Here is a 26,083-nt window from a genome sequence, read left to right on the forward strand (position 1 = left end):
TACTGTATTCACATAAAAAATATACTAGTGAAATTATGAACTGACCATCTCAATGTCACATTCTAAACTTCATTGAAAACTTATGGGAGATAGTGAACAACAAAAAAAAAAAACACAAAGAGTATAGCACTCAGCAAGATTTATTCACGGTTCTGCAAGAATTCTGTCAAAATATGGATCCAAATATTATTGACCATTCTTTGCTTTCCAATTAAAAAAAGAGTTTGGAAGTTATTCATAATAATGGGGATTTTACAATATATTATTGTAGAATTAATTTAAATTTTAATTACAAATTATTTGTAATAATAAAACTTAAATAGCATAAGTTGTTCTACTACTCACTGTATTCATTTAGAAATACAATCAAGATTAATTATTTTTTCAGTTATTTAGCTTTCTTCACATAAAAAAGTCAATATTATGAACAAGTTTCGAAGTTTCACCAACACAAACAAACATGTATTGCAAAATGTTGAGTGAAATTTAATTATACTTTCCCTTTTAAGTAAATTATAATTTTTTACAGCGATATATTAATCTACAAACTGGCAAAAAGTTAAAATACAACAAAGAAGAAATTAAAGTCAGTCAATTGGAAACACCCTGTAATATAAATAGGCGTTCCTCTTATAGTCTCTGATGGTTGGTTTAAAAATAACAAGCACAAAACATAAATTAGGCCACTAAATGGAAAATAGAGAATTTGGAATTGATTTCGTTGAAAATGACGCGATATTAAGTCGCCTATTATCGAATGAACCCATTGTCGACGATGTTAATTAAACCGTTGTATCGGATACAGTCGAATTTTTCCCGTTTCCCGACATCGAGACAAAACAGCAGTTATTCGGCAGACAATGCGGCACAGTGGCTGGCACACACACACAACACACACACACACACACACACAACAATAAAATCCGAGTCTTGAATTAATTAAAATTCCTCGAACATCTAGGACGCGAATTCCTCCCAACGTTGACAAGTATGTAGTTTGGTTGCCGTCACCCGTTCACCAGTTCACCAGTTCACCAGTTCACCGGTTCACCGGTTCACCCCCGGCTGCTTGCCATTTGACGTACGGCAACAACAAATTCAACACAATAACGCGCTCACCTACCTAGTATGTGTGTGGCACACACCGCTCCCGTTCCCGTTCCCGCTCCCGCTCCAGCCTGGTATTTCGTTTAATGTGGGGGCGGCACACGGCACGCCATCCGAAACCTCGTCTATACGACTATCTGTGACTAATTGTTATATTCGTGCGATACGCTCGGTTTTAGTTTAATTGTGAGATAATTAAATCAGCTTCGTAATATGCAATTTCGTTCAGCGTCGACTCTCACTGCTCCAAGATGTAATTATGCTCGATTTAAGAACAATGTGCAGCTTGAAAAAATGCTTTTTTTATTTTTATCTCGAGCTTTGTGCTCAAGTGTGAATGGAGATTAGGTGTGTGTGTGTTCTGCGAAAGTTGTTTTGTCTTCCTAATTAAAACACACGCTGGCTTTATTAACGGCATTCTTTTATAATTTAATTGAAAATTCACGTCCCTGTGGTTGGTCATAAAATAACATTGATGAAAATGTTTTAAAATATAATAAATCTAATTAAATTTATATCGGAGTTTCATAAAAATTGGAAATTAATTAATACGATTTCAAAATAAACTTGGTTTAATTATCAACGTTATATAAAATTAGTTGTTTATATAAAATTGTTTGACATTGGCAAAATATATTAATTAAAATAAAAAAGGCTTCATTATTTTTAAATTCGTCCCAGATTCTTGATTAAAGAATTACATGTTATACATGGCTTTATTTAGAAAAGAATTGATTAATGGTTCTAAATTTAATTATTTAAATCAATCACTCAAATTCTTTATATTAATATTTACAAGATTTTATCAGAACAAATTATTATACACCAAAATGTAATGAAAATTTATTAATAATATAAAGGGTGATTCACCTAACTTATTCATGAGAAGTTTATGGAGAAGAGAAAAGGTATTTATAGCAATTATATCTTGACTTGTGCTACTTTTATAATTTTTATGTATTTTTAATTTTCTATTTTAGACTGTGAATTAGTATTTTCAATTTTAAAAAATTGATAATTTAACTAAAATGTACTGTATTAAAAGAAAGTAGAGCAACTTTTTTAAAATTCAAATAATTTTTGTCCTGGTTATTATTAAAATTAACTTCCTTTTATAAATTTAAAAATTATAGTTATTCAATAAAAAAATAGAGTTTAATTTTACTGATGATTTTTTGTTTTGGGCTGGCAAAAAGTAGAGCAACTTACTAATTAATAGCAATTAGTACTATTATGCTAGTAAGTTCAAAACTACATAAATTTATCTTCAATTAAATGTCAAGTTATACTCAAGAATTTGACTGTGATTTTCGTATTCAGTGAGCCAAAATGTCAGAGTGGGACATGAAAAAGGCAACTGACTGTATTTACTGTTAAAAAATGCATAAGAAAAAAATTCTTGTAGCTAAAACTAAAAAATAGTGATTTAATTGATTATTTATATATTTATTATAATAGGCGAAAAATTATAATATATTATTAAAAAGAGTGTGTAAATTAAAATTAATTAAAGTACAATTATCATGAGTAAAATAAACATTTAAATTTTGAATATGTTTTATTAAGGAGTGTTTAATTAATGGTAGAAAAAATTGTAATCCGGCTATAAAAAAATATATGTTTGTTAAAAGGATAAGTTTGTAAAATAGTAGCAGGTGGTTTGAATAAATCAGGGCGCCATCATCTCGAAGATACCGTGATGAGAAAAAGGTGTAATTGAAGTGAGCAGCAGCGAACACGAGGAACATGGAAGATCGCACCCATTCCGGCGATTCCGGACGATTTCGGTGCGCCTTCCCTAATCCAGTGAAATTACAATACGGGCGCGGCCCGTTTCCAAGGTGTCGAAGAAGTTTAATCTAATAAAAATAAAATCATTTAAAATGTACACCATAAATTGTTCGGGTCCCGTATACCGTAGCATAACAGTAACCGTCGAATCCCCGAAAGGCCGTGGAAGATTTCCCGTGGAAGCGGGAGGGAGGAGGACGACGAAAAATACGTCGCTTTAGCCCATTAACCGTCGTGTTTCTGCTCTAACACCGTGCGATGGAGCGTTTCATTTATATGGAAAACAGTTACAATTTAAGTTGGGCTTATTTTATTTTGTTTCATCCTTTCGTCACCCCCCCGGAACCTACCCTCCATATGCCACACTCACGTTCCGCTCTCGGGGATGGGATTTACGCGATTTAGACGCTTCGAATGCTTCAGACGACAGTCGAACTGGGAAAATTGCTCCCGACAACCGGGACACAACCTCGGGAAGGGAACTCTCCGTGTCCTCTCTATTGCTTCCTTCATAAAATTGATGGATATGTAATCGCGCCCACCCGAACATCCCCAACTTCTTGCATGCATCTCTCATCGAAACGAACAATATTAATATTAGATCATTTTACATGTCAATCAGTGAGCAATTTCAATTAGCAATCTCGACATATGCTCGTTAACCAACTTGGAACAACTTTATATCGACATTTACACTACGCCCCATCAAATATTAATAACTCGATAATAAAATTGGGTAGATTTGTTACACGAAATCAACGTCAAGGAAACTAAAGCGAACCAGAGAACGGTGAATAAATTAGTGGCAAACAACTAGGACAAAGTGGAGCAGTTGCGTGTCCCCGTCACTTCACAGCTCCTCGTATTCGTCACAACGTCGAAACGTCGAAATAGCCCAAATAGTCAAGAATGTGTACATACATTTCTGATTTTTCCAAACTTTTTCCAACCATAATTGGGACACGATTGAAAAAAAAAAGTTGTGTGTGTGACACGTTCGTGGGGCGTTTGTTTTCGAATGAAAGAGTATCGAAATTTATTTATTTTTTTTTTATTTTACATATAAATTGATACACATCTGCCCCTTTGTTTTAAATGACACAGATAGAATTCAATATGAAAAGGCCTCAGATTTCAGCGCATCCGAATTTGACGATGATTGATTGATGCATGTCCAACGGTTTTGGTTTCACAGAAACTCTCGTTTTACTCGATCAACCGTACTACAGTACATAATTAACCCTATTTGTCCTCTAGTGTCAAACGCTATTTTCGGAAACAATAATGGGTTTATAATATAAAATGGTTTTTTTTTTCGTCTACTATTGACCTTTCGGTTTGTGTATAAAAATCGTTATTGTGTGTGATATGTTCTTTTGTTCACCTGAAAGGTAATCAAGGACAAGTCAAATAAATCAGGTAATTGATATCATTACAGATTTGACACAAAACGAAATATAAATAATAAAACTCACTAGATAATTTTAATTGAAATAAAGTTGTATCATTATAAAGGGTTTTTTATAATAATAATAATTTAACGTTTTAATGTAATGTGAATATATCAACAATTAAACGACTGTTTTCATGAATTTAGCATGATTTTATGAATTCAATATTACACTACAGTTTTATTTTACAGTTTTATTAATATCAATTTTTCTGTGGAAATTAAGTATTATTTAATTTAAATTTTATTATTAAAATATACCACCACGTAACGCATTCATCATTTTTTAAATAAATAATTATTTATATATTATATATTATATAATGGTGAATGTATTATGTAGGTAGTAGTGTATTTTATCGATAAATTAATTATATAAAATTATTTAATTACAACAATATTTCCTGCAATTTTATTATACAATAATAATTTGAATCTAGATCATTGGAACACTTGTAATAGAAAAATTATATTAAAAAATAAAAAAACAATATACAGGGGGTGCTTCACCTAACTTATTCATTAGAATGTTTATTGATTTGAAAATTTTGTAGTAATTATAAATTGAATTAAACTACTCTTCTAATATATTTTAAACAAAATTTCATGTCCGATTTATCCGGAACTCTCATTAAGTTTGTTATTTGACCGATATTTAAATCCAATAGTTTTTGATTTATTAATATTTTTCCATAAATTTTGACAGATGATAATCTAAGTAAAAATCATTAGTGGTACTTCCAAATTTTATACAGAGTTTATTTTTGCGTATCTTAAAATGTCAATAATTTTTTTAATATGACCTTAGGGATGATTAAGAGGTCAATCCCAGTCTATATATTGAATTGATTTAAATTTGAATTTTGCCCACAAAAGATATCTTTATTTCTTTACTTACTTATTTACTTTTATTATTAAAATATATCAACATGTAGCGCATTCACCATTTTTTTAAAATAAATAATTGTTTAATAAATGGTGAAGGCATTATCTAGGTAGAATATTTTATCGATTAATTATGACAATATATCCTACAATTTTATTATACAATAATAATTTGAATCTAGATCATTGGAACATTTGTAAATAGAAATAAAATTGAAAAATTGAAATTATATTAAAAAATAAAAAACAATATTATTCATTAGAATGTTTATTGATTTGAAATTTTTATAGTAATTATAATTTGAAGTGAACTACTCTTCTAATTTATTTTAAACAAAATCTCATGTCCGGTTTATCAACGTTGTTATTTGACCTATATTTAAACCCAATAGTTTTGGCAGATGACAATCTAAATAAAAAATCATTAGTGGTTTATTTTTGTGCATTTTAAAATATCAATATTTTTTTTACTCCAATCAAAAAGTTGTCCAATACATATTCAATTTAATTATACTAAAATATACATGTTGAAGGTAATATGACCCTAGGGATGATTAAGAGGTCAATCCCAGTCATGGTAAATTCCAAGATTAATATATAATATTAAACAATAAAATTACCATAAATAAATATGTGAATAATATATTAAACATATTTATTTTATCTAATGTAGCTTCATTAGAAATTATTGATTCAATACCTTAAAAAAATTATGCTCAACAAGAAAAAAACTAGAATTAGTTAATGACTTAGAAGTTGGACACGGGCTTTAATTTGGGACAGTTGGTAAGCAGATCGTGCTTGTGTCTATCCAGTCCACGATAAGCATAAAATAAAAGTAGGCATTTATGTTTCTTCCGAGTTGAACGATAGATTCTTTCAATAATCTCTCATGTGGGAGAGAATCTGATTAGGCTAATTTGGTGTTAGACAGAATCGAAATTTGAGCCCCCTTTGTACAAGCCAAATCCCAATATAGATCAGCTCCGAACAGCCCTTGTAAATTGACAAAATTTATCCGGGGCTGTGTGAAATGTAGTACGCGGTACAGAGAGAGGACTGTTTCATTTGGAGGAGACGGGTTCGCCGGGTGCAAAATGCGAGACATTCCAAGGGCGCGCGATCCAAGGGAATAGTTGCTCCTTAATACCGGGTTTACGGGACGGGAGCGGAAATTTTGTGCGAATTCTGGCGACTTGATAACCGCAGTGTAATATCTATCGGGAATGTGGCGCGGAATTCGGCGCCCCCGTCCCCGACGCCCGATGAGGAATGCCCCGCAATTCGACACCGAAAGTGTTGTTTCCAATATACGAGTGTGGCGGTGAAGAAGGACGGCCGCCGCACGGCGCACACGGACCCCAAAAACCGTCGGATTTAACTCCTATTACGGTTTCAAATGGGCCGCGAAATCCCCGTCTTCGGGGACCGGCACAAGATCATTGTCTTCACTGCTTGATTTATCGTCGCTTCTTGCTAACACTTTTCTCATTTTATCTCGACGAGTATACTCAATGTGTGCGCTTATCTACAACATGTCATTAGATTTAAATTAAAAAATTAAATTCTACTTCATTCAACAAAGACGAATTCATGGTTTACCATAAATGACAAGAACAAGTAATGTTATTTATTACTACACCTACAGTAGTCCTGTGACGTTACAAAGATTTAAAATTATTTTGTGTAAATAATTGAAAGGTTCTTTAAAAAGAAGTAAGAAATCTTTTTCTAACTTGACTTATCTATCATACTTTGACATTTATTTGGGAGACCAAGATAAAACTTGGGTTTCCTGTCAAACCATCACAGTGACTGCTCTATTTGTCTTGTAAATAGCAACGGCATTAATTAATACAAAGGATAGACATAAATGATTATATTCTAATTTAGATCTGGCAATAAGAGGTGTAACACAGTCTTCCATCTTTCAGTAGTTTTCGTTTTCGGAAATGACTGATACATAAGTGGTTTTAAAGATTTCAATTTAACAATTCCTCAACGACTTAATTAGTATCTCTAAAACTAGATAAAATTAAATAAGTATTTTGTATTGTGAACCCAAAAACAGTTAAAAATTCGTTGACACCAAAATGATCCATCCCAGAGGAATCTTCAAAATATACATGGACCAAAAAAAAAGGAATTTTTATCTCTCCTCTTGAATGCGAACACTCCTCCGTGTGTCCGCCATCACTCCCGTTAATGCGACACCGTTAAACAGGTTTTTATGAGCGGGCCCCCCGATTTACATGTATTTTATTGCGTACATTCGTTCGGGGATTTTTGATCGTCTCTCAACGCGTGTCGACACGTTCGGGTCGCGTTGGGGCGGCACCAAACGACTTTTTTTTTTTTTTTTTTTTTTTTTGATCCGACAACTACTTCGTCGAGATAATTGTGGGTAAATTTTGCGGGCAAAGCGACCCCGAAGCGATCAATATTAATCCGCAAACATATGATTAGGCAGGAAGTCTATTACCCTCGACCCGAACACTAACAGTAATATTTTGACCATAGCACCGGTCATAAAGTGATATTTACGGTTCGGCCGGCCGCAGGTTCAACCCGGAAGCCAATCCTCTGTCCGTCCGCAGGACCGAGAGGAAGCCCAATTCTACGCTACGATTGTTAGGAAGCAATCCACCTTAATATACCCTCTAAATAAACACACCCCCTTCATAATAATTTACTTTGCTCAGATCGTGTTTTTCAACTTTCATAACTCGTTACTCCTCGTTTTTGGAAAACAATATCTATGTTACATCTACACTGGTGGTCGAACGATTAATAAGAGACCGTCTAAAAATCTCATGTTAATTAATTTTAAGTAAATCATATTAATTTTATTTTATTAAATTGTTTATACGCAATAATTTACTTACAAATTCAATTGACGATCATAATAAACTCTAATCCATTTTTCAAACGAATTTAGTTTGAAAAAGTTTATAAATAAATGCTATTCTACCAATTTTGTTGATTAGTAATTTTATTTAAAACTTCCATTATCCTAATAGTTTTATTCTGCAGAATTTAAGTTCTAAACCTTGTCTAAAAACTTCAAACAAATAATTTTCTTATTAAAGTAGCGAGTAATAAATGTTGCAACTTGAAAGGACTCAAGTTGCACATCATAGATCGTTTTATATACAAAGAAATATTGACGAACAATATGGTACCGTATACAGATAAAAATATGCCACTAAAACTTAATTTTCAACAAGATAATGACCTGAAGCACACTTCAAAATATTTGAAGAAGTGGCTTTTAAGAGAAAAAATTAATGCTATGAACTAGCCATCTCAATTTCCCGATCTAAACTCAATTGAAAACTTGTGGGACAGTCAACAACAAAATAAGACACAAAGAGTATGACACAAAGAGTATAACTAATAATCAGCAAGATTTAATTACGGTTCTGCAATCTTGGATCCAAATATGTTTGACCATCTCTTGCTTTCCATTTAAAAAAGGTGTTTGGAAGATAATATGGATTTTATAATATATTAGTGTACTAATTATAAATTATTTGTAGTAATAAAAGTTAGCATAAGTTGCTCTACTTTTTGACAGCCCAAAACAAATAATCATCAATAAAATTAAACTTTTATTTTTTTTTAAATAAGTTAATTTTCAATATACATTTTTTTATCATAATAAAATTATTTGAATTTTAAAAAAGTCGCTCTAATTTCTGCCAATACTGTATATAGCCATATATAGTGTAAAACTTTAAACGTTTCCATCCGTTATATTTTATACAAAAACTTTGATGAATAGCTTAATTATATAGTTTAGAAGAATATGTGTTAATTTCAAGTAAACCTTTTAGCTATATAAATAGATATGATTAATAATAATAATAATAATAATAACAATAATATAATATTTAGAAAAAAATAAACAAATCGACTTTTCGTATTCGTGACACGAGATAAATGGTTATTCATATACACATTTAGATTTTGTTGAACAATGCTTTTCAATTAAAGTACAATAAACGAAATGTAACGAAAATGTCATACCGATATTTTATGGTCAATTTAGTCGTTTATCAAATTACATTTTATTTGTCATTTATAAAACTTATGGGATAAGCTAAAAACGATATTTTTTATAAAAGTCCGTGAATGCGGGCATTTACATTTAAAAATTGGTCGAATCAGTTGGAACGGTGACATTTAATTTAATTGTTTTTGGCGCACAAAAATATCCGGATTAAAACGCAGCAGCATTAAGTCGACAATATTTTAAAAATTATCGGTAATGATTTAATACGGCCCCGGCTGGGAAGTATTAAATTGCGTCAATTTCTAAAAATAAATATATAATTGGAAATTGTTCAAATAAAAATAGGAATCGTTTTGACGATTGTCAAATTGAACGGCACAAGAGCAATCATGCGTCGGTTTTTCGCTTCCCGTCACGAGATAAATGGTTTTTCATACGTGAAATCGGATTTTGTTTGAACAATGTTTTTCAATTAAAGTATCATAATCGCAATACAACTAAACTGTCATATCTATATTTTATGGTCGAATTAGTCGTTTATCAAATTACGTTTTATTTCCCCGTTTTTAAAACTTACGGAATAAGCATAAAAGTGTATGATTTTTAAATTGAACTATTAATAATTGTGTTTTATTTTGTGCAATCTCAACGAAATCGCCGGTAAAGTAATTGTCCATTTTCATTGAATAAAATAAGGCGGACGCCATTAAATATTAAGCGACATTTATGCGTAATAGGGAGACCATGTAACACGAATTTACTGCAAAAACTAATTTAAATAATGTTTTCATGCTCTATGTGGGTGTACAATTTAAATAAACGGCAGCACGGCCGGAACGTTTCCTATGAAATTAATTCATTTCGATGGTATTATAGATTGGTTATGTTTCTAAATATAAAATTGTCCCCGTTAAATTCACTAACACGAATTTGAAAAGAAAAAAAAATCAATGTGCAATTACGAGGTCACACTATTAACTCTATTTTACTCACCACCTTAATTGCACACACACATTCTCGATACTGATCGATTGACAAATAAATGAATGTGCGTAAATTTAAATGCGGACGTCCGGAAATTGAATTTGCTAATTTGGCGCGACGTTTCATTATTTATTTCGGCGCAATTTATGTGAAAAATTAATAGAAATTGGTGGGTGCAACATTAACGTCTATCGATAAACAAAAATTTTGATGGTAGAAACACGCTCGTGTTTAATTAAAAAATCGTGCAGAAACGAAAACACGTTCAGCGTTTTGCGAATTATTCGTTTGTACCGGAGAATATTTAAACATGTTGACACAAATGCGATTTATATCAATAAACTTTTAATTCGGTTCGATGATTATTGGTAAATTTCACCGAAAAAATAATTATTAACCTGCCTCAAATATTGACATACCGACCAAACCGTGTCGGGAATGTGTAATTAAATTATTTCTTGTCAGAAATGTAATATGTAATTTAGTCGGATGGCAATCAATTATGTGAACGTATTGAGAAACGGAAAAACATATTAGTTTTTCGAGGTAAATATTTTATTTCGTTCCGACAAATGAGCGTATGATTACGAAACTTTTCCAATATAGTTATTTTAGGCCAAGATTTCCGAATATCCTCACCCGGAAAGTTTTTATTACTTTTTCGTAAAATATTTACCAATGCGAAATATATCATTTACAAACGCGAATAAATAAGATATCGGCAAATTTCCTTTTCGCATCATTTCTTTTTCAATAGGAAAAGGTGCGCGAACAATTTATTAAATGTAAACGGATATTTATATTAAATATTTTATACTGTACTGTACTATACTATATCTCCTCTCATATTGAAATTATTCATTTAGAAATATTATTAATACATTTATAATTTAATCTATTTTATTAATATTTTAATTAGAAATTAATTCGTCCTGAATGCACATACACAAAATACAGTTCCCAAAGACTTTATAATTTATATATCTTTGTAAATAACACCTCAAAGATTTTAACATTTAACAAATAAAGAATAATTAATTAAGTTTAAAGAAATAAAATTAAAATGCCTTCATCATTAACGAACTTCATTACCAAAGACGATAAAAATATAAGTTAACAATTTAATTTAGTACCTCGTATTTCTATCCCTGTTTTGTAATAAAGTATTTACATACCTGTGCATGCCCCTTTTATTAGATTAGATATCAATAAATTCTTGAGGGATATTATTCCATTATTTAACTGTAGCCTGTAATAGGTCTGGAATACTTTGAAAGGATTTAAACGACGTGGAACTAATCTAGATAAGTAATCCAATACATGGTCAATTGGGTTCATATCTAGGGAAAATGGTGGCTACTCCATTATTTCAATTTCACCTTCTCTAAGAACGTCCCAGACTGTTTGAGTTCGATATGGACGAGCATTATTGTTTAAATAATACTCACTACTTCTCGTATTGTTTATATAATGGGTTAAATTATAAGATCTACAGTACGGGCAGAAAGTACAGCAACTTTTTTAAAATTTAAATACTTTTTGTCAAAAAAATTATATTGAAAATTAACTTCCCATTATAAATTTAACAATTACATAGGTAAACAATAAAATATAATTTTACTGATGATTATTTGTTTTGGGCTGGCAAAAAGTAGAGCAACTTATGCTATTTAAAGTTTTATTACTACAAATAATTTGAAATTAGTATTTTAATTAATTCTACACTAATTTATTGTAAAATTCCCATTATGAATAACTTCCAAACACATTTTTTAAATGGAAGGCAACAAATGGTCAATAATATTTGGATCCATATTTTGACAGGACTCTTGTAGAATCGTGAATAAATATTGCTGATTACTATACTCTTTGTGTCTTATTTTGTTGTTCACTATCTTCCATAAGTTTTCAATGGAGTTTAGATCAGGAAATTGACATGGCCAGTTCATAACATTAATTTTTTCCCTTAAAAGCCACTACTTCAAATATCTGCCAACCAGATTAAACTTGACCTCATCACTCCAGAAGTCCAGTGTAAAAGGGACCTGGTAAACTCAACTCTGGCTCGTCTGTTCTTCTCTGATAGTAGTGGTTTTCTAGTCTTGCCTTCTCGTATGACGACCCCCTTGTAGTAATCTATCTCTTACAGTTCTTGACGAAATGTCTAAAGTAGACCTCTTATTTTGATGAAACTCAAGAAAGGATCTTATTTGGGGTAGCTGACACTATTAAAAGTGTTTCCAGACTTTATACCTCATTAAGGCACTTTAAACCAATCAAAATCGAATTAAATGAAAGTGTTCCATAATTAAGTATCCAATTCAGATAGGTGTCTCCATCAAAAATAGACAATTAAACTTTATTTCCTCGTCGTGCTCTTCGCAGCGTTTGAAAACTCATCAAAAATAAATAATAATAATAATAATAATAATAATAATAATAAAACGAACTAAATAAAGGCATAAAACGAGGAGAATTTACGATGTCGGTTAATAAATTCATGCAGCGAATAATTTTTCCAGTCGTCCGCGAAAATGCAATGATTATTCCATAACTTTGAACTGCTTCGCAATGACTTTTAATTTGGCGCACTCGATTTTTTGGTCGGAATTAAATCAAGAATTTCATTAGTGCTCGTTGAAAATTATACGGGACTTCGTTTTGACGTATTTACACAACAAGGATCGAGCCATCGGCGGCGATTCGATCGAGTTTAATTATCTAATAGGGCGTGGGGAATGTTTTAAAGTATAAAGTAATTTTCCGTGAGTGTCCTCGTTGGATTTCGCGTTAGTCTCGGGTTTTACGCCGTTAGTGCCGATGCAGGTGTATGTGAAATATTGTTCGGGGAATTGCGTGGCAGGTCGACAACGGTCTCTCCGGCCTCTCTCCAGAGTCGTTGGACCGTTTTCCGTTTTTCCAGCCTCTGTTTGCCACATATTTGCCTCGCACAAGGAAAACTTTCCGTCGAGAACTTGTGCGGCGTTCGCCTCGTTATCGCCCGCACTGCTTTCGGTTCCCTTTATCATTATAACTTTCAGTTAAGTGTGCCGTAAAGAAAGAAATAATTATCTGAATACGTTTACTGCCCGTCGAACGCAAGCAGAAATCATTTTTGTCGACGCGAAAAACTTATTTCAATCCTTACTTACTTTACTTTACTCTGCTATAACTGGATATAAACTCTTACCTGGAAATAAAATTCATAATTAGACTAACGCCAATTGAAATAACTCAATTTTGCATGACAAATTTTATAAAGTATGTATTTTTTTACTATAAAATGCAGATACAAATTATTTCTCATATATGTTATATTGGTCAGATTGAATTATTTTCCGGTCAATACGAGCCACATAAATGACACAAATGGCGACCATTTTTATCAATAAATAAAAGCCATGCAGCTACGTTATCACTGTTTTTGGGATACAGTCATTTTTGGGAGATTACACTTGGTTTCTCATACAAGAAACAGATTCAGAATTTTATATATATATATATATATATATATATATATATATATATATATATATATATATATATATATATATATATATATATATATACATATATATATATATATATTATTTTTTTATTGTTTAACTATGTCATTGTTAAATTTATAAAGGGAAGTTAATTTTCAATAAACATTTTTCAATTAAATCTCAAGTTATACACAAAAATGTCGAAAATTTAAAAAAAATATATCAAAAATTCATTATTTGAATATGGTTCCGAAAAAAAATTAAATATGATTTTCAGATTTAGTGCACAAAAATTTATAGAAAATTCATAGTAGGATATAAAAGGCAGTGTTTTTTTCCACTTTGTAAACTAATGTAATTGACATTTAAATCGCATGATGATCGAAACTTGTTATACGTGTATAATGAGAGATCTTTATTGATATCACCATAAAAAATACGAACGTAATTGGAATCGACAGGTCCATGATGTTTGTTTTGTATAAATAAATTAACATTCGGCAACCGATTAAGTATTGTTTGGTGTCGATGTTAATAGAACTATTATTCATTTTAAACATTCGTGTTGGTATATTCTATAGACATTGTTTCGTTTCATGTAACACATATTATTAAATTTTAAAATTTAAAATTAATTTTAAACACATGTATTTAGTACGCAACGCATACGTATATGAATTTTAACAAACATTTGTATAGAATTTGTTCCGTTTAATGTACACAGTTCATCGTTGAACAATAGTCGAGCGTGGTAAAAAGGGTTGTATGGAACGTAACAAGCAAATTTTTAATTTAGTTCCATTAGTCGGGCGGCTGTTATCTGAAAAAGCAGCGGGCGAAACTGCGGGGGGAGAACTGCAGGCGATGGAGCAAACGTTTATTACCGAAATATAACAGATTGCTCCAGATATTAACTATCGCCCGGGCCCACATATATTTTATTTCTGGCCGGGTGACGGCTACGAGGATATTAAGTCGACGACACTCCATACACCCGGGGTGGTGCCCATTAAAGATGGTCAATAATTCATTTTTAAAGGTGCTTTCCACCTTTAATTTCGGCTTGGCTATTATTTCTTTTTTATTTTTTTATTTTTTTATTTTTTTTTTTTTTGTTTTTTTCTAATGAAGAATAATATTAAACCGGTAAATTCCCCCGTACGCCACTATTTTAACCGAATTACTTCATATCTCATTGCACCGGTGCACTTTTATTTCCGAGGGGTTTGTTCACTTTTAATAACGTATGGGTCTTTGCGGCACTTTGGGGATGAAAAATAACTTCTTGCTCGTTGCCGTATGTGTTCAGTCACCGAACTTGGCCAACTTTTAAATGAATGAACTGCCAACTCCTGTTTAATGAGACTTTCAACAACTCGAAACATCCAACATGTTATTTTTTATGTGGCCTATTCCGTTTCAAATCAACTGATCTTTCATGATCATGTCATTAGGCATGTTTTATTTTGGAGTATTTTTGTCATTATGTAAAGTATAAATTGTTTCAAATTCTTTTATTTTGGCTGTTCCAGATTAAAATTAAAATTTCTTGTGTTTTTGACTGTAAACATTTTTTATAAGTACATTTTTAGGTAAGATACTTTCTTAAAAATTTCGATTTACTCATAACTTAATTCCTTTTTATATTTAAAATAGAAACTGTTCAAAAAATCCTTTGTCTTCTAGGATATAACTGATAATTTATTTCATTTACGTTTTGTATATTCATATAAATTAATAGCATTAACACATTAACACTTATGAAAAATATTATTTTCCATTTATCATTGTTAAATATTTCCGAAATGATCAGAAATATCAAAGCTGAAGATAATACTGGTTTACTGTCATTTTGTCTTTCACACGAGTGGACACTTGGACGTAAGTCCACATATCACTCAACCAATCACCACTAAAATGTTTAATCCAGTTCCGCTACAACAAATAAATATTCAATTCAAATTCAATTAACACAAATCGACCATTCACGAACAGCTGATGAGGCTTTGTCGATTTAATAGTGTGGTAAATTTAATTTTTCTCACCGCTAACGATACTTTATGCAGGGTTGGAGGGATACGGCGAACCCGCATTTTTTAAACAAGAGGGTGTGTTGAAATGTCTTAATAACCCCGCACGTAAATACCAGGCAGGAATTTAAGGTGAGCATACCGCGTTGTTCTTGAAGGGTGGAGTTTTAATATATTTTCTTAATTGCACGAAGTTTGGCTGTTCGCTAGATTTATGTTGCTTAGATTTATTCATTGTTTCTGCGGCTATTATTAAAACAAAGGTCCTTTTGTTATTAGTAAAAATTGTAAGTGTGTCCAATTTAATCCACAATGCAACGGGGACAGTGCAACAGACAACGCAATTTTTTGCATTTTTGCCATATCCTGGGCCATTATTGTATTTATGGCTTCCACATGGGAATTATTCTTGTCGGCTGCAACGGAGGGCCGGGCCGCGCCTCGCCCGGCTTCGCCGTTCCTTATTAATTAGCAACGAAGTATATTAAGATAAAAGTCCCATTACACGGCAATTTTCCACGTTCACATTCATACTTACAATTACAAATTGGCCCGTTTGATACATTCATCCTCCGGCTTAAATGCCGGCACTAATTTACAGCCGTTGCGCCGCACGGCCCTCTCTACTACTAAGGATGCATTTGAATTACAAAACGGCATTACACGAAAAATAAACCGGCAAAAAAGCAACAACATGAAATACGGCGCCGTAAATCAGGGGGAAACGGCACGTCAACCGGGAAAGGGTTGGAACGGGACACTTGTTTCGCCTTCTTGCAGACGCTCCAACTATCGATAGACCTACTTAGCACGTTCATAAAATTAATGGATGTTGTTCGCCAACTAAACTGTTTTCCATGTTGGAACGTTAAACGTTATTCGAATTCGAATTTGAATTAAAAGAAACAAACGAACCCTTGACCGAGTCGGTCTCAAGTCACAGCGGCCGGATTCCGTGACAAGAACCAATCGGCCCGCCTGAAACAACACTCGGCGGCTCCGCTGAAAGATCCGCACACGCCATTTGACGGTTAAAAGCACGCCGGGCCGCGCCGCACCGCGCCGCACCGCTCCGTGCAGACCACACACGACTATTTCCACACTGTTTGCACCCAAAATTATTATATTGTGTAATAAACAATATCACCAACTAATCGGCTGTTTTTGTGGAAAATTCGGACGGCGGGCTTAATTTCGAGTGGCGACCACCACCACTGGGGAAACTTAATGAACGCACAACAAATCCGCGGGTTCGTATTAAATTCAATCGAACAAGTGTATAATGGTGCACTTCAACGTTGCCAGTTGCCAGTTGCCAGTTGCTAGTTGGCAGTTTTGCAGTTTCTAGTTTCGGGCGGCAGTTGGTCGAATGTGTAGCGTGACGTGGGTATGGGGATGGGGATGGGGATGGCGATGGGGATGGCGATGGGGATGGGGGATGGGAATCAGTATCTGGCCATAGCTATGCATAGCCACGGACTTGTAAACAGATGTTACTGCCAGCGTTTGTTTGCTGATAAATATTATTTTATTACCTGGGGGCATATGAAAAGCATTGCATCAATACATCGACTCGTGTTGTTTGTTTTTACTGTCGTTCTCACGGTCCACTCCAAATTGGAAAGCCCAAGGATTTTTTTGTTCAAAAATACTTCAGTCCACTTCAGTCGTAAAAATTGATCACTTTATTTAGAACTTAATTATTTAAAACCACTCACTCTCTAACATATATGGTAAATGTAAGTACATTTTATCAAAATAAATAAGTTGATAAAAATAGATGAGAAAACTGCACCCCGCAGTAAATGTAAAAGTAAAAATTTGAAATCAACCCAAAATTTCAGTACTAAGAACACTTCGGAATCGACAGAATTAACCGTTTTATGTCAATGAAAAAAGTGCATGTTCATACAAAACTTAAAATTTAAAAAAACACCAATTATTTTTTGAGACAGATTTTTTTTTTATTTTGACCACTCATGTAGTGCCAGCCCTTGAAACTCAGAGCGGGGTCTAACTTTACAATAATACACTTTAAAAATAAAAAATCGGTTATTTTTCGAGTCCAAAATTTTTACTTTTGAGCTGAAATATAGCCCATTAAAAACTCGAAATTTCAGTACTAAGAACACTTTAGAATCGACATAAATAACCGTTTAATGTCAATAAGAAAAGAGCATGTACATACACAACATCAAATTTAAAGAGACGCCCATTATTTTTTCTGTAACATTTTTTTCTTTTGACTATTCATAAGCCCATAAAAAGCCCGAAATTCCTGCATGTAAAAATGTTTGATTCGATGATCCCAGCCCTTGAAACTAAGCTACACCCTGCACTTTAAAAATAAAAAAAAAAACGGTTATTTTCTGAGCCCAAAATTTTTAATTATTATTCCCATGTAATTGTGCAGCTTTTCTCACCAAATTTTAATGTAAAACCATTACTCAATTTAGTTTTATAATCAGTAAAATTCACATTTAATTGAAAACAATTTATTATTTTAAATATTACTTTAAATAAAGCTATATAATAAATGTATTAATTAATTTGGCACTATTTGTTTTAATAACCAGGGTTAATAAATGTAATGTAATGTGCAACATGCTACGTGAAAAAATATTGCGGGTTTTACTGTGTTACATATTATTCTATTTATTTAATAATTAATTTGTAATTCATTATTTTAGTACTTATATTAATTAAAACAAGGATAAAGACTGGTAAAATGTTTATTTTTAGTTTTAATGTTAATGTTCAAATTCCAATTTTACCAACAATTTACTATTTAATTTGTGAATTATGAAGCACATGTAAAATATATTTTTATTCATTATTCTTTTAAGAATTACCTGAAACCTTAATAAAAATATGAGTAAAACATTCTTTTACAATAAATAGTTATGCTTTCAAAATCAATTAATAAATATATTAATTCAGTCACATAGTGACTATCTTACAATTATTAATTATATTTAAATCAATGTTTCTATTTAATCTAACGAAAAATTGAACATTATTATTCATTCACATTATTAGTTTTTTTATATAATTAACTAATTGTACGTAAAAACACATTTTATATCAATTTTACTTCAACTTAAAGAACTTGTCTGTCCATTAGAAAGTCATCAGCAACTTTAGGACATTAATAAATTGCCGGTTAGTTGGTGTCAGCATGCAGAATATTCAATATTTTGTTTACTAAAGACGATACACCGTTGACCTACGTAATTTATTTCTATTTAATCTAAGCAAACCAGATTATATATAAATTACTATTATAAACTCTAAAAATATGTGACTTTTTCCTAGAACCTAACAAACAATTTCAATAAAATAGAGACGAAATTTTTGCAGTATTTGATAAAAACTTTTGTTCAAATCATGGAGATCAATCAAAAGAAACATAAAACATCACACTACGCATTTTCATAATAAACAAAACAGAAAAATCTGTGTGAACACCGTCGAAAATTCACAAACTCTTCTCGTTCACGTCAAAATCCGTTAAAACTGCATTAATTCACTTGTTCACCGCAAACGACCAATCGCAATGCAGAACTCCATATTTCGTGTAGTAAAATCAAATGATATTCTTTTGTGACAACAATTTGTATTTGCTTAAAAATTAAGGTGTTAAAGGCCATAGATATCTGTAATTTTGGTGTGAAAACTAATGAATAAACAAAATAGTTGCAATAGTAATATAAATGTCTCATTCGAAAATGAATCAGACTGCTTCCGGGGGCGTTTTATTGTTAGACAAAGAAGGCAGGAAGGGATTTTATTAAAAAGCATATTCGATATCTGCATATCGCGTGTCGTTCCTCCTTCACTCCTTCAACCGACCGAATATATTAACTCGTATAAATCTGCGACTAATACAGAAATTGACATCTCTCAATTTCCCACCAGATCACAGTCAAATTGAAATCGGCAATAAATTAGCAGATTCTCGAAATTATTTCCAGTACATCAAACGTGTGTCGTTAAAGGTAATCCCGATGTTACATTAACATTCTTCGGCGACAGTAATTTTAAAACTAATTTTCTTGGCTTACATTTAGTTAAAATGAGCGAAGGAGCACATTGTTCTCGGTCGGGATAGAATTGCAGAAATCCAAATTAATATTTGCATAAAACTAAGGTACATATAATAAATTCCTTCATGTAAATATTTCTACAGAATTTCGAGATAATGACGTAATAAAGTTGGCAAACTACCTTATTAGAACGATATTTCGTAAACGTAATACAAAGTTCTCCCTTCAATTGAATGAAACGTCGGAGCTTAGTAGCACTTTGGATGTAATTTAAGGATAAATTCACGCAAAACAGTGGAAATCTCGTTGGAAATCCACGGAATTTACTTTGGGCTTCGGCTGCTACCAAATAAATAAACCGAAACTCTATTTTTGCCTCTGTATTCCAATTCCGTTTGACATCTAACGTACTCGGTCCATTTATTAACAGGTTACGTTATACAAACCAAATAAATTACTCATATTTTTATTATTTTTATTCCACTGTAAAATTTACCTCACATTTCTATTACCATATTCATTTATTATTTATTCTAAGGCATTTACAAATTATGCCTAAAGTCAATATGTGTTATTTATAAAAAAATATCATCATCGCCGAAAGCTCTTTTATCTTTATCTCTTTTGACAAAAATTATACATACATTCACCAGCACTTGCATATGCCATTGATGTTCTAGCATTCCTTACAAATAAAATTAAGATTTATTGAGAGATTGGTGTCTCGTTGAGTGCTCTATTCACTTAATAAATTAAATCAGTTATATGAATTTCTCGTATATGTATTTTTATACATTGTATCTAATGACCTATAAATATAAATAACTATAGATATGGACTCAACAAAATATTAACATTTTTTTAAATTATGTATATTTTATTTAGGATTCCAATTAAGTGGAAATCAGAATAACTTCATAAAAGAATAATGGCACAATATTATATTATTAATTTATTATTTATAAAAAAGAAGACGTTGGGCAGGGCGAAGTGGAAGAGAATATAAGAGAATAAACGAAGAGCAAATTCCATCCCAGCGACACGGCCAATTCATCGGATTGTGTCGGTTTGGCCGCACAAATTGATCCCCTCGCACTCGACTTACGTACGTAACATAGTACGTACGTAACCAGAATGGCGATAAATAATGCCATTACGTAAAACAAACAGTAATAATTTCCCGGCCGTTTACATAAAAGTGCTATCGTGTATCTTGGGAAATTTAATCAGATCCGGAGCGAAGCAACCGCCACACCGCCACACCGCCACACCGCCACACCGACACACCGACACACGCTGCCGCCACCATGCATGTATGAATTCCGAACTAGCTTTCGATACACACCGCTCAGCGTTATACACTTTCCGCACAGAGAGCCGAATGAAAAATTCAAATTGCCGCTTTATCCGCCACGGGAACTGGGGAACTGGGGAACTGGGGAACCGGGGAACCGGGGAACCGGGGAACCGGTGAACCGGGGAACCGGGGAACCGGGGAGCTGTGCCAACAGATGAAAGTGTTCCTGAACGATCCGAACAAACATCCTTTGTGCAAGTTTGCTTATTGTTTTTACGACAGTGTGTCCCGCCGCAATTTGCTTGTCCAGCTTTGATGACGCATGGGAATGGGGTTTTTCTTAAACTGTCGGTCCAGGTCCAGATCCAAGACCGGTGGTATTGTCAGTGCCATTCAATTCATTTACTGACAAACCAACTAAATTTGTACAAATTGTAAATTATTTTCTAAAGCTGAACACGAATCGGAAAAAAAACATTTTTTAATTAATTTTATTGATTTGAGCATTACATGTTTGTAATTCGTCACGGTTTCATGAGTGTTAGCTAATACGATTTAAAAGCGAACAGAAAAGGTTTTTGTTTTTATTGACCAGTGAATATCCATTATTTGTAAAAAATTCAATAAATGAGGCAGGCTATGGTGAAACATTATTACGTACATTACTTACATACGTACTGTGATATTTACGTAATGGTAAAAATATCGAAAATCTCTATTCAATGCACAGCACAGCTACGTTGTGGCATAAACAATTTATTAAATCAAACAACTGGAACTGATGTATCATCATGGGTAACATTATTTTTATATAAAATAGCAGATTTTCCTAATGCAAATTTATTTTTTTGGAATGCAATTCGACCGTTTTACAATATTTTCTTGAGACTTGAGACTTGAGACTTTTAATTTTAATGAAACGTTGTTGATCCAACATTAACCGATGCCGATGTTCGATATTTAATCAGCCGTACAAACAAATCCGTTCCGCAAATCCGTGTTGGTTTTTAATTTGTTTCAAACTGGCCGGTGCAGATTTTTCCGCTTTGTGATTTATTAATGTACTAAATTTTAAATTAGTTGCATCCATTCCAAGTTCAGTTATTATTTAAATAAATATTGTAATGCGAATATGAAAATAAATGAAAGCCGGCAAATCATCGTGGAATAAGAAAAGGACGGGCTTTTAATTTATATTCAGTTTAAAGCGTGACATATTATTTCACTGCAAAGTTAATATTTGGATAGCTGATAACTATTTATCGATTGGACGCGAGCTTCTAATTTATTAACAGCAATTCGAATAGTGAGTGCGTTTATATCAACAAAGACATTTACTTACGAGACACACGAACAAATGTCACACTTTTTACTTAATGACTATGATTACAAAAAATAAATTAATCGACGTACTCTATCGCTCATATGTAAAGTGACTATTGAAATGTTCATTTGTCATCATAAAAATGCAACTGCATAAAATACCATATATTAACAAACCATTTACCATTTACTTACAATTACATCCAATTTTGCCTCCTTCATTCATTTTATAATATTCTGAGCTCTGGGTTTTATGCTAGTTGCTGCTCATTTAATATTTGACCAATATTTAATTACCTTTGATGTCCATTGTTCCCTTTACCAACGAACTTTCATCTCTTTTTCCATATTCTACAGTATTTAATTTAATTTAAATTATTTAGAACGCCAATTTTATTGGTTATTGCAGTTATTGCAGTTGCTCAATTCAACTTAAAGAATACATTTTTATGTAAAAAAAATTATAATTCAGCCCTACCAACATATTTCCATATTCTACAGTATTCTATTTAATTTAAATTATACAAAACGCCAATTTTTTTGGTTATTGTTGTGTCCTCTATGCACTTGCTCAATTCAACTTTATTTTTTAAAGAACCGTGTATATTTTTATTTTTGATTGGATAAAGTTGTAGCTACTTTTCATTTTTATCTAAGAAAAATTATAATTCACCCTTACCAACACTGAGGGAAAGGGCAAACGCTAAATAACAGCTAAATAAGTCAAATCAAACGTCCAGATGAAAAATATTCAACGAATTTGAAGAACTTGAAAAATATTTGATAACTGGATTATTATCGTTAACTCAAATTAAAGCCAACCTGGAGGACAAAATATTTTATAAAGTATTAAGTTGCCATATTTAACATATATCCAGCTCAATTCAGAAAAATAAATGTAATATTTTAAAAGAATAATAAAGTTATTAGAACGGAGTATAAAAAAAAAAAAAATATTAGTAAATTAATATTACAGTTGATAATATTTACAATTTTAAAAAATTCCTATAATAATGACCATTAGTGTAGGTTTGTTGGCATATTTTTTACCGAAATGAAGGATTTCTTTTTGTCTCTCTTTCAGAGTTCAGACATTGTATTTTTCCATTATTACCGTGTTTTCTGCCATAATCCTTAATATTTGGTATTTCGTTACGAATATAAATATAAAATTAGTAATAGTTTAGTTATAAAATGACCTTTAAGAGCAGCAACATGCACAAAAATAGTGATTTATGTGACTGGCAACACACAATTCGTCCGTTCAGCTACACCCACCAAGAATATTGAGCCTGCATAACTTAAATGCAAAATGCTACAACATGCACCACCTTTTTGCCCCATTGCGATTTTATGTTTACGGATTATGAATGTTAAATAAAAATTCTATTTATACGAGAGCCGACACGGTGAATCGATATGTTTGAATAGGTCGAAGAAAGTCGAAGATTGTGTGTGTGTGTGTGTGTGTGTGTGTCAAGGGAGGGCAACACAATAATTGTTGGCGGCTTGTAAAATATGTATTGCAAAACATTTTAATAGTTTCGGGGGAAGCGTTTCGAGCAATTTATCATACAATTAAAACATAATACAGCGGCGACGTCAGAAGAATGCCTCGGCGAATATGTGTGGCTCGTACCAGAGGATGGTGAATTCCGCAAATTATATTTACATAACGAATACAGTTTATGCCCTTAAAATGCCAAATAAAAGCAAATCATAATTTCGAGAGGCAACCGGGCTATTGTTATTATAATTTCGGTGAGCGTTCCTCAACTTCACGAACTTTTCACTCGTAATTATTTTCGAATAATGAATTCAAATACGGTAGAAAAATTTGACGGATATTCCACCGAACCACTTATGCATGCATCCCGAAGCCGAGATGTATTAATTGATTGCCAGCCAAGCTTGTTTTTAATTTATAATTTTTATTTTAATATTCAGCACAGGAACGGTCCAACAACTAACTTAGTTCGGGACGGTTTTGCAATTAAAATTTGTTTAATAATTATTCAAAAATATTGTGAAATGTTAAATATTAGGATGTTACGAACGAATTATTATGCGATTAAACATCGACACATCTTTTCCCTCTTGTACTCCTACGGTGCTAATTTTCATTTTCAGACTTAATAAATCTCAACTTTAAACAACTCTAATGATAATATTTTCTAATTAAGCTTAAAACAAAAGCTCTCCAAACAAAAAATAATGATAAAACTTTGTTAAAAGTAAGAAAAACTTTAAATTTAATTCCATTTTGTATCCTAGATAAATTGTTTATTCTATCAACAAATACGTTGAATTAAATTAGGTTAATAGTTGTATTCAAAAACATTAAATAAATACATTGCAAATACAAACAAGTTGAACAAATATTATTTTACGGATGAAACAAATTGAAATTTTTATAATAATGTATATATCACTGATAATGAAAAAGTTTTTTATTAATTTAATCTATCAAAAACAATAAATGATTACATTTTGATGGTGGTTTCGCATTTTTATAACATAAATTTTGAATATACACTCTAATGTAATTAAATTTTTTAAACAAAATTTACATGAAAAATTCTGTTGACTTTTTTTTACAAAATCAAATTTGTTAATTAAGTTTTGGACAAACAAAAAACAAAAATATTTATTTTGCAGTATAGAATTTTTAACAAATAATAATAATAATAATAATAATAATAATAATAATAATAATAATAATAATAGATTATTGCAAAAATAAATTTAATTTATAGAAAAAATCATCACAATATTTAATTTTAATTTATTTATTTTTATAGGTTTGTGATCAACATTTTTTTATGATAATCACGTGATCAAATTTTACCTTAATTGGTGGATCACGTGGAAAATTTCAGCGGTAACAGCAGCATCAATAAATTAAACATTTAATGGGGTGGCAAGAAAAGTTAAAAATTCAGACCTGTTTCGGGTTCTTCGTCCTCCTCCATGGGCACCAGCGTCTGGCCACAAACCACAGCGACAACAGTTAAGACAACCACCACCAACTGATGCATATTTATCCACAAACAATCCACAATTCACAGTTTTCAGCACCGAAGAAAGATAAAAATCGTGCAGCCGGGAGATCGAAAAAAAAAAAAAAACGAAAGCCAAGTCACTGCGACGAGAACTCGAGCGGGTGCATCGGGAGAGTCGGGTATAGCGCGCGCGATACTCGAGGGTCGTATCCGGTGTGTCGGGGTGGTTCGCTCTGGATGCCCTTTCGACGCGAATACGCACCGTTCACTGGCGTTCCGACGTCGCGGTCCACGTTCAAAGGAGCGAGGCGAAACCCTTGCGCGCGCCGCTCGCGCCCTGGCCCACCTGAAAATTCACCAATTAATCATCCCGTTTATTTTATTTTATTTTATTTTATTTTATTTTATTTTATTTTATTTTATTTGTTTGTTTTTTTTTCTCTTTTCAATTTTTTATTTTGCCACGCGTCGGAATCGTCGGACGGATCTTCGGTTGGTTTTTTTCCCCCACGGTCGTCCGGCAGAGCCGCACTGGAAATATAGTCTCGGTGCGAGCGGAGGTCGAGACTGGTCGTGAAGATTCAACTTAATTAGTTGCATCTGGTGACACACGCACTCGTTACAGAAGTGACAAGTTGGAAGCACTTTATGCGGTTGTAATTCGA

At 32.2% G+C, this 26,083-nt stretch overlaps 1 protein-coding gene across 1 annotated transcript in view; it reads right to left on the reverse strand.

Annotated features, from left to right (window-relative positions):
• The window catches only part of LOC109600130 (synaptogenesis protein syg-2), a 154,875-nt gene extending 129,396 nt beyond the window's left edge, over positions 1 to 25,479 (reverse strand). Inside the window, exon 1 of the mRNA XM_049964726.1 lies at positions 25,361 to 25,479. Within this exon, the coding sequence (XP_049820683.1) occupies positions 25,361 to 25,454 (94 nt within the window). The 5' untranslated portion in view covers positions 25,455 to 25,479. The remainder of the gene's footprint in view (positions 1 to 25,360) is intronic.
• Between the last annotated feature and the right edge of the window lie 604 nt (positions 25,480 to 26,083).

This window comes from Aethina tumida, chromosome 1 (genome assembly GCF_024364675.1).
Source record: "Aethina tumida isolate Nest 87 chromosome 1, icAetTumi1.1, whole genome shotgun sequence".
In the NCBI taxonomy this organism is placed as follows: Eukaryota; Metazoa; Arthropoda; class Insecta; order Coleoptera; family Nitidulidae; genus Aethina; species Aethina tumida.